This window comes from Danio rerio, chromosome 24 (genome assembly GCF_052040795.2).
Source record: "Danio rerio strain M-AB ecotype USA chromosome 24, GRCz13ab, whole genome shotgun sequence".
Lineage (NCBI taxonomy): Eukaryota > Metazoa > Chordata > Actinopteri > Cypriniformes > Danionidae > Danio > Danio rerio.
In genome coordinates this window covers 44,937,501-44,955,000 of record NC_141044.1, presented here as the reverse complement: position 1 = coordinate 44,955,000, position 17,500 = coordinate 44,937,501, and the positions used below count along the sequence as shown (strand labels likewise).

General features: G+C 41.8%; 3 protein-coding genes and 1 long non-coding RNA gene across 4 annotated transcripts in view; 1 reads left to right on the top strand and 3 right to left on the bottom strand.

The window, feature by feature from the left end:
• LOC147831170 (uncharacterized) overlaps nucleotides 1-17,500 on the top strand; it is a 26,228-nt gene that overhangs the window by 7,138 nt on the left and 1,590 nt on the right. The window contains exon 2 of the long non-coding RNA XR_015525453.1: nucleotides 15,731-17,500. This exon is cut by the window's right edge and continues 1,590 nt beyond it. This is a non-coding gene — a long non-coding RNA (uncharacterized LOC147831170). The remainder of the gene's footprint in view (nucleotides 1-15,730) is intronic.
• Nucleotides 1-17,500, bottom strand: part of tmem200ca (transmembrane protein 200C, genome duplicate a) — a 42,242-nt gene that overhangs the window by 23,924 nt on the left and 818 nt on the right. The window contains exon 1 of the mRNA XM_087310209.1: nucleotides 17,011-17,500. This exon is cut by the window's right edge and continues 818 nt beyond it. The gene's annotated coding sequence lies outside the window, so the exon portion shown is untranslated. The remainder of the gene's footprint in view (nucleotides 1-17,010) is intronic.
• On the bottom strand, nucleotides 95-3,146 carry LOC147831172 (uncharacterized). Its single transcript, XM_087310205.1, has one exon. The coding sequence runs from the start codon at nucleotides 3,144-3,146 to the stop codon at nucleotides 1,068-1,070; it is 2,079 nt and encodes a 692-aa protein (XP_087166331.1). The 3' UTR covers nucleotides 95-1,067.
• On the bottom strand, nucleotides 95-9,893 carry LOC147831171 (uncharacterized). The gene has a single exon (XM_087310211.1). It carries the CDS (start codon nucleotides 9,312-9,314, stop codon nucleotides 7,653-7,655), a length of 1,662 nt encoding a protein of 553 aa, XP_087166337.1. The 5' UTR covers nucleotides 9,315-9,893; the 3' UTR covers nucleotides 95-7,652.

Genomic DNA, 17,500 nt, shown 5'->3' with positions numbered 1-17,500 from the left:
ATCTATAAACTGCTTTAATCTATCTATCTATTGTAGTGGCAATTTTCTTTAAAGAGGCGCTCTCTGTGGTCAAGAAACAAAGTCTTACTCGGAATGTCTTTTTAAAGTTTTATTCTTTGCAAAGAAGGTCACAGTCATACAGCAACAACAGTTTCTGCAGAGTGAGACACTGAAGTCAAGTGTGTTCACCCTTTTATCAGGTTTTTACTGCTTACAAGGTCAAACCCTAATACTGCCCATTCTGACGACAGTTTCTACAGAATGAGACACTGAAGCAAAGTATGTTCACTGTTCTATCTAGTTTCTACTGCTTGCAAGGTCAAATCCTAATAAGGCCCATTCTGTACGTGCATTAGGTGCTCCGCTGTTTCTGCTGTAAGTTTCCACTACACATGTTTATCTAAAATGAATTTCCATTACAATTCCTCTCTTTTTATCATTCATTGATAACTCATTATTAAATTCATTTTCCAATTGATTTCTAAAATCACACTGGTTAATCATTTAACAGGTTTCTGCTCACATCAAATACGCTAGAGATGTTTAAACACTCTTCTTAATATAGTTTCCCCATTAAGAGTTACCTTTCAAAACATCACTCTTCCCTGGGAGCCGGGCTAAACGAATAATCACTGTTATTGCGCTCCTGACCGAAATCAGACCCTCAGTCACCCCTCAGAGGTTCAAATCACAGAAATTGCCTGTGTTTTCACATTATTGATTTGTTCACACAACAAAATTCTGAAAACATTTCTTCAATCAATTAAAAAAATTACTAACACTCTACATCATCAATTCATCAATAACACTCACAAACATAGGAACACGTTGTTTCTGTACTCTTAAACATACATCACATTTACACTCTTCTCTCGATTTTCATGCAAATGATCACTCTTTTAAGACTTGTTACAGAACATACCAACTCATGCAGTTTGCTGTTTTTGTTTGGATAGACCCAAAATACATATAAGCAAGCAGATAGTCTCAAATTTCAAAAAGTCAGGTCTGTTAATATTTTCACAATTAAGTAACAGCTGTCACCTAAAATTTTGTTCTCAATTTGTTTACGGTTTTTCTTTATCCATATCCATGCAGCTGCTGCTATCGTCAAAGTCATAATCAAAATCATCACCCATATCAATGTTTATACCCTCTTCATTCACGGCCATCCTTACCATCTGATGGGATGTTGTAGATGTAACTAGTCTGCCCACTGACCATGATACAAATCTGAATATGCATGGCAGACAACATAATATCACTAGACCCACCCCCAATACAGGTAACACCACAGTAAAGGCCCAGTAGATCCAGTTTCCCCACTTAAATGACAGCCAATCTAGCCATGAGTCGTTAGTGTTCTTAGGCTCTTTTACGGCCATTCTCATGTGGGCTACAATGTCAGTAATGTTTTGACTATAATCAGGTAAGCTAAAACAGCAGGACACGCCCACTAGCCGGCATAGACCGCCTCTCTCTGCTGTTAGGATATCTAATGCCATTCTGTTTTGGATTACTGCGTCTCTAATTTGTTTCATTTCATCACTAATCAGTGTTAAAGCAGTCTCAGTACTGTTTGCAATTACCAAAACCGACCATGCCAACCCATTGATCTTGTTTATGGTTACGGCTGTACCCCCTCCCCAGAACAATGACAACCCAATATTAGCCCCTATTGACGTCCAGGGATCATATAACACATATCCATTATACCTGTCAGGCATTTCCCCAGGCAAAACACTAATACTTCTTTTATGTCTGCCCCCTGCGTTTTCATCAGCACCTGGAAGATAAACAGAAGTACCCACATTCATCAAAGCAGGATAACAACATCCAGACCACCCTTTTGTTGGTAGTGAGTGGAATGCCCTGTCCCCACACACCCATACTGCTGCCGGTGATGAGTCACTCGGACTGTCAAATGGACACTTAAAGTACCTTCTCACACCTTTTATTACTGCTGTGCAGTTGTAGGGTGGTTTATCTGATGTCTCTATCTTCAGTCTGCAATCAGACCAGCCCGTAATGGCAGTTGCAACGTTCTTTCTTGTAGGATGACACACACACACATCTCCTTGTGTGCGCACAATTCGCAGAGGTGGTAGCACTATTCCGGATTTCTCGTTCATCCGTGAAGCTTCACAGTTCAAACTCGGCGTCATCTTTGGAATCAGACCTTTGTCAATGTCTCTTCCGGCCTCCAAGATTTTTGTCATCTGAGGTGGTATCAGGCACTTGGTGTCGTTCCATGCTGCCACCACTAGAGGGGCTGTTTTCCATGCGTGGGACATCTGCAGACACATCCAGCAGCTCGTGTTGATCTCCAGCTCCCTTTTCTGTAACATCACCAAAGTGCACGCTTTGTTACCTTGACATTGTGACATGGCTGACTTTACTGGCTCGCTCACGCCTTTTCCTCCATCTCCGCCATAGCTCCCCATCCAGGCTTTCTCTGTGTCTGTTGCTGGCTCAAACATTGGTTTCACAACCGCTTTGGCTGGTGCTGGGGCAGGTTTCTTCACAACAATTTTAAAAGTCTCATACCAGTCAGTTCCCTGCACATCGATGCCACAGTAATACGTGCCGGCGTCAGACATTTTGACTTCTTCAATTAAAACAGTCATTCCATCCTTGTTGTTACCTCGTCTGTTCTTCTTCTTTACTTCAAATCGGTCATCAGTTCCATAAATGACTGGGTTGCTGTAGGCTTTCACGTCTTTCCACTTGCATGAGTCTTTGCAAAAGTAGACTTCACTGTACTCAGCTTTGCTTGTGCCCGCATATTCTGGTCTGGCACAATAAGGACAGTTGTGTAGAAAAGGGTTGCATGAAAACTTTACTGTTGCCCCTTCGGTTATCGTTACCACTTCCTCTTCGTCGACGTAGATTGGCATGGCGATTGTCACCTGTAACGCTCTCTTTGCACGCAGTCTTGTTGAGTGGTTAGCTTGTGGTGTCGTCACCTCTGTGTCTGTACAGTTCTTGTTGATGTCAGGCTTTGCTCCACACTCCATCGCCAGTTCCAGAGCAAGGAAGATGATGTAACATAATGTCAATGAAAGTAACGTCATCCACAACGTGGTTTGTTTCAGCCCACACATACCTGGCACTCGGAATGGATGCCAACCAATCTTTACGCCCATCTTCAGATCTTTAATGCAATGGTCAATCACAGCTTATTCACCTCTCTTTTGGTCGCTTTCTCCTCCGTCTGTTTGCTGCTTGGTGTTTTATTCAGAAGTTACTGTCTCACACACACCTCTTGACCTTGTTGTTTCTCCCCAGCTGTGACCTTGCTTCACTCAGATAGCAGCCTGCTTTTTTCTTCAGACAGCTTCAGAGTCCCTCTTTCTCTCCTACTCCCTCATGGAATCCTTCTCAGGTGATGGAACTTTCCTGCAGTGCCCAGCGTGCACCCACGTCACCCGCTCTGCAACCTTCACCGCTGTCTCAGTGGTCAGTAGCACTTGAAATGGACCCAACCAGCGCTTTGCTCTCCAGCTCTTTCTCCTCAGGTCCCTGATCACCACGAAATCGCCAGGCCTCAGACTGTGCAGTGGTCTCTCAGCAGCCTTCCCCTGTGCGGCCTTTACCTGCACACAAACATCGGACAACACATGAGACAATTCTTTACAGTAATTCAACATGTCATTCTCACACACATCTGTTGAGGGCAGCTGCTGTTTTCCCCCATTCACACCTACACGCGGTGGTTTACCAAAGAGAATTTCAAACGGGCTCAAATTCATTTTTGATCTTTTTCTCATTCTCATGTACATCAGGACAATGGGTAAAGCTTGAACCCATGTAAGCCCTGTGTCTTCACAACATTTTGCCAATTTGTTTTTTAGGATGCCATTTTCTCTTTCAACAGCTCCTCCTGAAGCTGGATGGTAACTGCAATGTGTTCTCAAATCAATTTCCAAATATTGGCCCACTTGTTTGATTGCTTCATTAACAAAATGAGTACCATTATCTGAACTTATTTTCCATGGTATTCCCCATCTCGGCACGATTTCAGTCAGTAACGCTTTTGCTACCGCAGCCGAATCTTGTTTTGAGGTTGGAAAAACTTCAACCCATTTTGACCACATGTCAACCATCACCAAACAGTACCTTTTCCCATTGCATGGGGACAATTCAATGAAATCCATCATCAAATATTCAAAAGGCCCTGTTGGAGGTGGATGAGATGATAGTGGAACTTTTATCGCTCTGGCCACATTATGTGTGTTGCAAATTACACATCGTCTACAGAAATTGTCCGCAAATGCAGTGAACCCCTTTGTGAACCACAGTTCGTTCATTTGCGCAACCATTGCTGTTTTTGACACATGATCTTTACCGTGAAGTAATTTTGCATAATGTTGGAAAAAATGTTTTGGTAAACACGCCCTGCCCTCAGCACTCTTCCACACATTATCTTTTATCACACAGCCAGACTGTCTCCACTTGTTCTTCTCCCGCCCCGTCGCAAAGGTCTGCATGTCCTGCAAAGAAGAACACACATCATTGTTATCACCAACAGATAGCAAAGAACATTCAGAGTTGTCCTTGTCTTGGGATGCTGCGACTTTTGCTGCTCCATCTGCCCTGGAGTTACCTATAGAAACAGAATCTTTATTATTAGAGTGCGCTGCGCATTTACAAATGGCCAGTTTGTCAGGTAGTAAAATCGCATCCAGCAGGGCTGCCACTAAAGGAGCATGGAGTATCGGTCGACCATCAGACTTTAGAAATTTTCTGTGTTTCCACAGAGCCCCAAAATCATGAGCTACCCCAAATGCATATCTTGAGTCAGTGTAAATTGTAGCCTCCTTTTCTGCCATCAATTTACATGCTTCTGTCAATGCCACGAGCTCTGCGGCCTGTGCCGAATAGTGCCCTGGTAATTTCCCAGAGGCCACCACATCAAATTCAGTTGTTACAGCGTAACCAACTTTATTCTGGCCTGTTTGTGGATCTTTAAATGCTGAACCATCCACAAAGAGGACATTGTCACAATTTTCAAGTGGTTCGTCAGAAAGGTCAGGTCGTGGCGAACACACCTGTTCAAGTGCTGTTAAACAACAATGATGCTCTTCCCCATCCTCCTCAGTAGGAAGAAGAGTAGCTGCATTCAAACCAGTACATCGTTTAACAGTCACATTTGGCATGTCTAACAAGATAGTGTGATATCTCAGCCAGCGGGCTGTTGACAGATGCGATGTTTTTTGTTCTTGGAGTATCATGGACACAGAATGTGGCACCATCAGTATCAGATCAGAATAACCAACAAAATCTCTTGAAGCCATCACAGCTTTTTCCGCAGCCGCCACTGCTCTTAAGCAACGTGGCAGGCCTGCTGCTACAGGGTCAAGTTTGCTCGAAAAGTAGGCCACAGGTCGCAATCTACCTCCATGATCCTGTAGGAGCAATGACGTCATGAACCCACTTCTTTCATCTACCATCTGAACAAATGGTTTTGTTGGTACAGGTAAACCCAATGCAGGGGCTTCAGCCATTTGTAATTTCATGTTTACAAATGCCTCCTCTGCCTCTGTCGTCCACCGTAGTTTGTCAGTGGATTTCATTCCCTTCCCTAATGTTAGGGCTCTCAGGGGTTGTTCCAAAATTGCATAATTTGGAATAAATGTGCGACAATATGAGCACATACCCAAAAAAGACAACATTTGTTTTTTTGTTAGTGGTTTTGGTACATTTTTTATACCACTTACCCTTTTTTCAGAAAGAGATTTGCTGTGTGGTGTAATGACGTGCCCCAAAAAAGTTACCTTTTGTTTAACAAACTGCAATTTTGTCAAACTGACCTTGTGGCCCTCCTTAGCCAAATGCCTAAGGAGAGTCACAGTGTCTTTCACACACGTCTCTTCATTCTCAGCACATATCAACAAGTCATCAACATACTGTAACAAAGCAGTTCCAGCTGTCAGGGTCAAAGGTTCCAAACTTCTTAACAACGCTTCATTGTACAAAGTTGGAGATGCTGTAAAACCCTGACACAAACGTGTAAAGGTGTAGCCTTTGCCATTAAAATTAAATGCAAACCAAAACTGGCTGTCTTTGTCCACTGGCACACTGAAAAATGCATTAGCCAGATCAACAACTGAATAGAATTGTGATTTTTCAGGAATTTGTGACAAAATCGTGTACGGATTTGGAACTAATGGAGCCCTTTGTTTGACAGATGCATTTACTGCTTGTAAATCCTGTACAAAACGCCATTCAGTAGGCATCCCATTATCCCTTATCTTTTTAACAGGAAAAATAGGGGTGCGAACCTCAGAATTGTTGCATGGTACAATAACGCCCTGTTCCAGTAAAGCCTCAAATACTGGGGTAATGCCCTCAATGGCTTCCCTTTTCAAAGGATATTGTTGTTGGCATGGTCTGTAATCAGATTTTGCAATGATTGTCACTGGATCACAACCTTTGATTAAACCAACATCATACTTGCTTTTAGCCCATAATTCACTTGGTATTTCTGCTAAAGCTGGGTGTATGTCTGCAGCGTTAAAGTCAACCATGCAAGAATTCTTTACGCAAAGTTTGTCAATCGCAGTCACAGTTCTTGAAACAGCTGTTTCAGTTTCACTGTCCACCCTAAAGGCCTGCGAGAGCGCGCTCCATTCTACCCCTCCCTCTCTGCAGATCCAATCTTTGACTTCAAGACACTGCTTCACAAACGGGCCTAAATCAGCCCAAGACTGATGTTTACCCTTGCAAACTGATATGTGAGGCACAGCCTGTGCTGACATGAGATAGAATGAACGCTGCTTTTCTGACAGAGACACTGAAACTGCACACAGACTATCCTTCCAGTACATTTTCTCTAAAATCAAAGTTTCATTCACATTTGCCTCAAACCAAGCCTTTTCAAACTCTGCATCCCTATCAGTTACAACATGTGACGTACAATGCAGTTCACCAGGAGACATTATATCACTGTCAAAAGGTTTTACACGTTCTTCAGCCAATTTGCAAATTGAATTAGCCCACTCATTGTTTTCAACCAGCCATTCATAAGCCCACTTCGGTTCTTGTGATTCAATTTGTAAACAACAAAATTCCTCTCCTTCAATCACTCTCACACCAGTGGAATCTGCTGTTAAAATCAAGTTTAGTTTACACAAAATGTCCCTTCCGAGGATAGGAACAGGGCATTTTGGTGAACAAACAAATGCATGTCTGAAAATTTTACCCCCCTCTGTCTCACAGGTCAGCGGAGCTGTAAATCGCTCAACGGCTTTATGACCAGATGCAGACAGAGACTCGTGAAATTTTGTTGATAGAGGTATTTCACACTGTAGGTCACATGGTCGTATGCAAGATCTACTAGCTCCACTATCAGCTAGAAACTCAACTGTTGTATTTTCAACCTTCATGCAATACTGTGGCATGTCTAAAAATGCTTCGTTATTAAATAACAATGCCATTTCATCAGACAAATCGTTATCATTACTCTGTGCAAAATTATAGTGGGAAATGCAAGCTTTTTCTTTATTGCAAAGAGCCGAAATTATATCAGTGTATGTGTATATGTAGGTGTTGTCTGTGTTTGTTAGTAAAGAATTTTCACTTCCCTTAGCTGTGGCTGTTGGCTGCTCGCCCGGACCCCCTGCAATCTGCTTCTCCCTCTCCTCCGCACATCAGTTCTTCGCCGCTGGTTTTCGTCTCTCTGGACACTCGGCTGACCAATGCCCGTCGGCATGGCAACGCAGGCACTTGGTACAGTCTCTTGTGACATGATCAGTCGCACCACAGGCCCTGCATGTTCCGTCACCCTCAATCATCTGTGAGGTTCTCCATTTTTTTCCATCTTTCTCACCTTTGCCACCCTTGCCACCCTCGAACTTGCGGTATTTTGGCTGTTCAGGTCTTGATGCTGCTTGTACGAGGGCCATGTGTAACTCCTTCTCAGCTCTCTTCTTGCTCTGCTCTTGTTTGGCTGCCAGCTTGTCTTCAGTATGTTGAGCATACAGCAAAATGTCTGTTAATCGTCCGTTTCTCCAGTTCACACAGAGGTCCTTCACTCCTTGACAGATCTCAGGTTTCAGTCCAGATAGGAAATACCCTCGCAGATGGCACTCCCATGTGTCCGGTTCAGCTTGTCTCGCTGTCGGCTCAGTCATACCGCTGTGTTTCTTGAAAGTGTCATGAAGTCTGTAGTAAAATTCGTCGACTGACTCGTTCTTTCCTTGATGACATGTAGAGATCAGTGTGGTGTCAACACGTACGGGAAAGGCATTTGCTATGGCCCCCATCAGGCGGTCGACAGCACCCACATAGCTGGCATTGCTTTCGTGGTCCCAGTCTGGATGGTTTCGTCGGAGGTTATTATTTGTTAAACTGGCACTCACTTTTCCCCAGTTCACTGGCCCCATCTTTACCACCAGCAGTCGTCTCAGTTCGTTTGTGGTTGGGCTGAATTCTTGGCAGAAACTTTGTAGCGCCTTCGCAAACAGTTCCCCGGACGTTACGGGATCTGGTAGTTGAGCTGAAGCTTCTTTCATGTCAGCCACTGTCCACGATCTATAGACCATCACTGCTCCCTCGGGTCCAGCCACTTCCACCATCGGCGCTGAAAGTTCCAAACTGACTTCCTCATTCTTGACCCGGACACCTCGGGCGAGACTTGATTTTGGCGGCTTTGTCTTCTCACCCTTTTCTCTGTCCTCTGTCTTTGTTTTGCCTTCGGTGGGGGCGGCTGCCATTAACCGATTTGCTAGCTCAACCTCTTCATTCTCCCCTTCACCTGCTTGTAGTGATGCTTGTGATATGGGTTGCGTTGGTGCGGTTGGTTTTCTGGGAGGGCAGCAGTCGAGGTCTGGGTCAACTCTTAGGGCTTGCAGCTCAGCCATGGGATAGTGATGGTGCGGCGGTGGTACATGAGTGAAAACAGATGAATAAAAAGGGTTAGTTGTGCTAGGAAATTTCTCAGTCACACCTTCACACTTTTTATTAGCTTTTCCCTTTACTTTATCTTCCTCACCACCTTCCCTACACGCCAGCTGTTTCTGCAACATTTTCCTTTGTCTTTTCTCAGCTTCTGTCAGCCAACAGTTAATAGTGTCTCCACACGACACACACACATGCTTCTTACAAAAATAGCCTGTTTTTTCCCCTTCCTTCTCTTCTATTGACTTTTTTACAGTGTTCAACCTCGTAACACTTAACGTACCCTCTCTTGGAAAATTGTGGTACTTTATCAATTTCTCTATATTTTTCATACCTTTTGCCCCATACAACCTTTCCATGTTCCAAAATACAGGTGTATCATATCTTTTTACTTTGCTTTGAGACTTCCCCATGCTGGCAACAATCTTTCCCCTGGACTTTTTCGGTACCTATTAATCTGTCGGACGTCTCCAACAGATTTCGATTTTTCACCTAAAATCGAAAAGTTAAGCTTTCCAGCTCTAATTTTGTGGCCCCCAATTTCAACCCCCTTTTAGAAGTAAATCGCTTGGCCCCTGATTTCAACCTCCTTCCGGAAGTAAATCGCACAGCCCTAGATTTCAACTTCTTTTTGGAAGTAAATCGCACAGCCCCCTGATTTCAACCCCCTCCCGGGAGTAAATCGCAGTTAGCTAGCCAAACGTGTTAAAAAGGTCTTGATCTTAATCAGGCGCCAGATCTCACTTGTGTAAGGTCTTGATCTCAGCTAAAGCCAGATCTCACTTGTAAAAAGGTCTCGATCCCCACCTGATGTCAGATCTCACTTGCATTAATCACGCTGCTATCCCACAGAGACAGATCTACCAGCATGGTGATGGCCCAAATTACAGTGAAAAACCCTTTTAATTGCCTAATCAAATGCCCAAAACTGTTCAATTTTCTTTTAGTAGTAAAAAAGAATTTGTCTCTTACCAGAGAGTTCAGATGCCACTGAGTTCTTTTCCCAGATGTCAGTGGGGTCCCCCTCCGAGCCCGGCGGTCGGCCCCTCAACCCTCAATCGAGCGGGGCAGGGCTGTGACACGAAGTCCCAGGATGATCAGTCACCGTCCGCAGGGTCCGGAAAAGTTCCTCCAAGACATCCCACTATTCTGACACCAAATTGTAGTGGCAATTTTCTTTAAAGAGGCGCTCTCTGTGGTCAAGAAACAAAGTCTTACTCGGAATGTCTTTTTAAAGTTTTATTCTTTGCAAAGAAGGTCACAGTCATACAGCAACAACAGTTTCTGCAGAGTGAGACACTGAAGTCAAGTGTGTTCACCCTTTTATCAGGTTTTTACTGCTTACAAGGTCAAACCCTAATACTGCCCATTCTGACGACAGTTTCTACAGAATGAGACACTGAAGCAAAGTATGTTCACTGTTCTATCTAGTTTCTACTGCTTGCAAGGTCAAATCCTAATAAGGCCCATTCTGTACGTGCATTAGGTGCTCCGCTGTTTCTGCTGTAAGTTTCCACTACACATGTTTATCTAAAATGAATTTCCATTACACTATCTATCTATCTATCTATCTATCTATCTATCTATCTATCTATCTATCTATCTATCTATCTATCTATCTATCTATCTATGTATCTATCTATCTATCTATCTATCTATCTATCTATCTATCTATCTATCTATCTATCTATCTATGTATCTATCTATCTATCTATCTATCTATAAACTGTTTTAATCTATCTATCTATCTATCTATCTATCTATCTATCTATCCATCTATCTATAAACTGTTTTAATCTATCTGTCTATCTATCTATCTATCTATCTATCTATCTATCTATCTATCTATCTATCTATCTATCTATCAACTGTTTCTATCTATCTATCTATCTATCTATCTATCTATCTATCTATCTATCTATCTATCTATCTATCTATCTATAAACTGTTTTAATCTATCTATCTATCTATCTATCTATCTATCTATCTATCTATCTATCTATCTATCTATCTATCTATCTATCTATCTATCTATCTATCTATCTATCTATCTATCTATCTATCAACTGTTTCTATCTATCTATCTATCTATCTATCTATCTATCTATCTATCTATCTATCTATCTATCTATCTATCTATCTATCTATCATGCTAACAACATGCTAATTCATGCTAGAATCATGCTAACAACATGCTAATTCATGCTAGAATCATGCTAGTCACATGCTAATTCATACTAGAATCATGCTAACAACATGCTAATTCATGCTAGAATCATGCTAGTAGCATGCTAATTCATGCTAGAATCATGCTAACAACATGCTAATTCATGCTAGAATCATGCTAGTTACATGCTAATTCATGCTAGAATCATGCTAACAACATGCTAATTCATGCTAGAATCATGCTAGTTACATGCTAATTCATGCTAGAATCATGCTAGTCATATGTTAATTCATGCTAGAATTATGCTAACAACATGCTAATTCATGCTGGAATCATGCTAGTAACATGCTAATACATGCTATAATCATGCTAGTAACATGCTAATTTATGCTAGAATCATGCTAACAACATGCTAAATCATGCTAGAATCATGCTAACAACATGCTAATTCATGCTAGAATCATGCTAGTAACATGCTAATTCATGCTAGAATCATGCTAGTAACATGCTAATTCATGCTAGAATCATGCTAACAACATGCTAAATCATGCTAGTAACATGCTAATTCATGCTAAAATCATGCTTATTCATGCTAATAACATGCTAATTGAATCTAGAATCATGGTAGTAACATGCTAATTCATGCTAGAATTATGCTAGTAACATGCTAATTCATGCTAGAATCATGCTAGTAACATGCTAATTGACGCTAGAATCATGCTAATTCATGCTAGAATTATGTTAGTAACATGCTAATTCATGCTAAAATCATGCTAATGCATGCTAATTACATGCTAATTGATTCTAGAATCATGCTAGTAACATTCTAATTCATGCTAGAATCATGCTATTAACATGCTAATTCATGCTAAAATCATGCTAATTCATGCTAATTACATGCTAATTGATTCTAGAATCATGCTAGTAACATGCTAATTCATGCTAGAATCATGCTATTAACATGCTAATTCATGCTAAAATCATGCTAATTCATGCTAATTACATGCTAATTGATTCTAGAATCATGCTAGTAACATGCTAATTCATGCTAGAATCATGCTATTAACATGCTAGAATCATGCTAACAACATGATAATTCATGCTAGAATCATGCTAAACTTCAAGCTACTTTAAACTTAAAACTGCTTTAAAACTTTAAGCTACTTCTAACTTAAAACTGCTTTAAAACTTAAAAAATTAAAGCTTTCTCAAGCCAGCCTAAAGTTTGTCTCGACGAACTTTAATAATCTAGTTCTGCTTCTTCTTCTTCTTTCTTCTGAGACTAATTTTAAAGTCTATCTCCTCCTAACCCTTTCAAGCTTCATACCTCAAACTTTCGTCAAACCTTCAAACTGGTCTGACTCGGGTTGCTATATCTTTTCCGACTGATCCGACTTTCGGTTTTCCGAAAAACGACCCGGAAAATTCCCAAAATTCCCATTGACTTAACATTGGGTCAAACTTTGTCACCTCATAACTCTGCATCAGATTGTCCTACAGGCTTCTAACTGGGCTCATTTAACTCAGTCTAGCCAGCAGCCAATAACTGATGACCTTTAAACTTACTAGCCACTCCCTAGCAACCACTTTTGGCACCCTAGCAACTGTCCCATAGACTTCCATTGTAAAAGACTGCCATTGACTTAACATTGAGTCAACCTTTATGAGCTCATAACTCTGCATCAGACTGTCCTACAGACTACAGTCAGGCCTCATTCAACTCAGTCTAGTCAGTAGCCAATCACTGATGGCCTTTAGACTTACTAGCCACTCCCTAGCAACCACTTATGGCACCCTAGCAACTGTCCCGTAGACTTCCATTCAAAAGACTCTCATTGACTTAACATGGGATCAAACTTTGTGAGCTCATAACTCTGCATCAGACTGTCATAGAGACTAATGGCTGAGCTCATTTAACTGAGTCTAGCCAGCAGCCAATCACTGATGGCCTTTTAACTTTCTAGCCACACCCCTAACTACCACATACTGCACCCTAGCAACTGTCCTATAGAATGTAATTAGCTGTGCTATCAAATGCTTATAATTCTAACATGCTAATGACATGCCAATCATGCTAGCAACATGCTACTCATATGCTAATCATGCTAATGACATGCTAACTCATACTGGAAACATGCTAATGACATGCTAATTTGTACTAGAATCATGCTAGTAACATGCTAATTCATACTAGACTCATGTTAATAACTGGCCTACATGCATATCTTTGCATAGCAGTGTCCTATTGACTTGGGGGATGGCTCATCTGACTCAGACAACCAATGAGCATCTCAATATGATAATAAAGCTCACAAGCCACGCCCCCAAATTGATTCCATAGACTTCCATTAAAATAGGCCAAGATGCATATCTTTGCATAGCAGTGTCATAGAGACATGGGGGTTGGTTCATTCGACTAAGACAACCAACCACATTCAAGTTCACTCTGTAACCTCGCCCATAGCAACAAAACAGAGTACCCTAGCAACCATTCATCAACAGCTATATCTCAGCATCAGAACATCGTAGAGACTTGGAGATTGGCTCGTTTGACTCATGCTAGCAAACGGAACTTCCTATATGCTACACATGCTAGCAGTGACTAGCTACATGCTAATATTGACTAGCCAAGTACTGTAACTTGCTAGAAATGCTTACTAAGTATAAATGTTTTATCAAGCATGTATGTGAGGCTTGCCTAGTAACCAACCAGGGTACCCTAGCAACTGCCTAGCAACCACCCAAACTACCCTAGCAACCGCCTAGCAACGGCCTAGTAATGCCTTAGTAAGGGCCTAGCGACCACTAAGGACACCCTAGCAACCGCCTAGCAACGCCTTAGCAACCACTCAGAATACCTTAGCAACCACCTAGCAACACCTTAGCAACCACCTAGCAACACCTTAGCAACCACCTAGGAACCACTTAGGACACCCTAGCAACCGCCTAGCAACACCTTAGCAACCACCTAGCAACACCTTAGCAACCACCTAGCAACCACTTAGGACACCTTAGCAACCACCTAGCAACACCTTAGCAACCACCTAGCAACCACTCAGAACACCCTAGCAACTGCTTAGCAACGCCTTAGCAACCACCTAGCAACCACTCAGGACACCCTAGCAACCACCTAGCAACACCTTAGCAACCACCTAGCAACCACTCAGGACACCCTAGCAACCACCTAGCAATGCCTTAGCAACCACTCAGAATACCCTAGCAACCGCCTAGCAACACCTTAGCAACCACCTAGCAACCACTTCGGACACCCTAGCAACCGCCTAGCAACACCTTAGCAACCACCTAGGACACCCTAGCAACCGCCTAGCAACACCTTAGCAACCACCTAGCAACCACTTAGGACACCTTAGCAACCACCTAGCAACACCTTAGCAACCACCTAGCAACCACTCAGAACACCGTAGCAACACCTTAGCAACCACTTAGGACACCCTAGCAACCGCCTAGCAACACCTTAGCAACCACCTAGCAACACCTTAGCAACCACCTAGCAACCACTTAGGATACCTTAGCAACCACCTAGCAACACCTTAGCAACCACTCAGAACACCCTAGCAACCGCCTAGCAACACCTTAGCAACAACCTAGCAACCACTCAGAATACCCTAGCGACCACCTAGCAACACCTTAGTAACCACTAAGCAACTAGTCAGAACACCTTAGCAACTGCCTAGCACCACCTTAGCAACCACCTAGCAACCACTCAAAACACCCTAGCAACCGTCTAGCAACACCTTAGCAACCACCTAGCAACTAGTCAGACCACCTTAGCAACTGCCTGGCACCACCTTAGCAACCACTTAAAACACCCTAGCAACCGCCTAGTAAAATGCTAATTCATGCTAGAATCATGCTAACAACATGCTAATTCATGCTAGAATCATACTAGTAACATGCTAATTTATGCTAGATTTATGCTAACAACATGCTAATTCATGCTAGAATCATGCTAGTAACATGCTAATTCATGCTAGAATCATGCTAACATGCTAATTCATGTAAGAATCATGCTACTAACTTGCTAATTCATGCTAGAATTATCCAAGTAGCATGCTAATTCATGCTAGAATCATGCTAGTAACATGCTAGTTCATGCTAGAATCACGCTAACAACCAGGCACGTGCACACATAGGGCTCAACCTGTGCAGTGCACATGCCCTTTTTAGTCTTGGATAGAAAGTGCCCTTCCAAAATGATCAAAAGTGCCCCCGCGACGCGGCACACCCTCGGTCCCGCCCTTCAGTAGGCGCACGACAACACCGCTCTTCAGAACGCGCGCAACAACAACCAACCCCCCCCCGCTCTTCAGAACGCGCGCAACAACAACCCCCCCCCCCGCTCTTCAAAAAATTTCTCCTGCACATGCCCTTTGGATGGTCTCTGCACGGCCCTGCTAACAACATGCTAATTCATGTTAGAAACATGCTAGTAACTTGCTAATTCATGCTAGAATCATGCTAACAACATGCTAATTCATGTAAGAATCATGCTACTAACATGCTAATTCATGCTAGTAATATGTTACCTCAAGCTAAAATCATACTAACATGCTATTTACACTTTAAAACCACTTCAAACTTTCAGATTCGGCTTTTCAAGCCACCATAAAGTTTGTCCTCAAACTTTACTATCTAGTTTAGATTACTGTTATGGTGATGTAATCTGACTACATCTGGATTTAATTTAGATTACTGTTATGGTGATGTAATCTGACTACATCTGGATTACATTTAGATTACTTTGTGGTGATATAATCTGTATACATATGGATTACATTGAGATTACATTTATGGTGTTGTAATCTGACTACTTCTGGATTACATTTGAATTACTTTATAATGATATAATCTGACTACATCTAGATTACAAGTCGATTACTTTGTGACGACATAATCTGGATTACTTTATGGTGATATGATCTGACTACTTTTGGTTTACATTTATGGCGACATAATCTGACTACATCTGGATTACATTTAGATTACTTTGTGGTGACATAATCTGACTACTTCTAAATTGCAGTTGGATTACTTTATGGTGATGTAATCGGACAACTTTTGGCTTACATCTGTGGTGATTTAATCTGACTACATTGTATTACATTTAGATTACTTTATGGTGAGGTAATCTGAGTACATTTAGATTACACTCAGATTACTTTTATGAAGCTTTAAGGAATTGCTTTGTTACTTCCGCCCCGCATTACTTATGTCATCTATCTGTAAACACACTTCACAATCATGGCCTGTGCTTGACAACAGCAGCAGTGAAACAGGAATCTCTCCACAATAATGGCACTCAAAGAGCTTCCAGTAGTCCCTGAGCTCAGGATAAAGATGAAACGCTGCACACTAACAATGTTGAGGCCGGAGATCCAGAGAGATGCTTAATCAGCAGACGCTTTGAAGATCCGACATCTCGCCTCCAGACACACAACAACACTACAGCAGCTCGTTTCCACAGCGTTTAAGGGTCAACAAAATCTCCCATGATCCTCCATGAGGCCACAGACGTCTCGAGGGACGGAGATTCTTTGACCGATGGAAATTCTCAGAATAAATGAAGAGTCACAACAACATTTTCAGAAACTAAATACTTAAGAGGTAAACTAATCTAGATACTCAATACTCTTGGGCTTGGACATCACCATACCAAGTCAAGTCAGCTTTATAAGTAGTGCTTTTCATAAGCTATACATAAAAAGGTATGTAGCATAGTAGTCTATATTTTAAATAAGAGTCAACATATTTTAGTTTACCACATGATGAAGAGACACACAGAGCTCTGTTATGACTGTCAGCTTTTAAAGCGGAGAGAGTTAGAAAACATTATCTGTGCTATTTTGAGCTGAAACTGAAACCACACACTCATCAGAGGACCATCAGACACTTATTTTACATCCTGTAGTATTACAGGTCACCTTTTAAATGAGGATGTTTCCAAGTCTTCAGGTGTTTTTCTGCGAACATCAGTCACATTCAGCTCCTCGTCCACAGCCAAACCTGACGCAGTCACTTAAAGCAAAGGATTAAATGGATTGGCAGAACATAAGTGATGGATTTACCCGTATTTCAGATCCAGATGGCTGAAGTTCATTCAAGGTCTTGGAGCTGCTGGCCTGAGGGACTCTGCATATGCAACCTTCATCTTCAATACAATGGAAATGGAATTTGTAAACTGTAACCGATTACATGAACAAATTTGTAGTCAATAATATTATGTGTTAGTATACACATTTATAGTGATGTAATCTGACTATACTTGGATTACATTTAGATTACTGTTATGTTGTCTTAATCTGATTACATTCAGATTACTTATAACAGTGATGTAATCTGATTGCATTTGGATTACATTTAAAGTGAGGTAATCTGACAGCATTTGGATGACATTTAGATTACTTTAATAGT

Bases quoted from the DNA above. Each gene is read 5' to 3' on its own strand.
- LOC147831172 (XM_087310205.1), bottom strand. From the start codon at position 3,146: ATGGGCGTAAAGATTGGTTGGCATCCATTCCGAGTGCCAGGTATGTGT.
- LOC147831171 (XM_087310211.1), bottom strand. From the start codon at position 9,314: ATGGGGAAGTCTCAAAGCAAAGTAAAAAGATATGATACACCTGTATTT.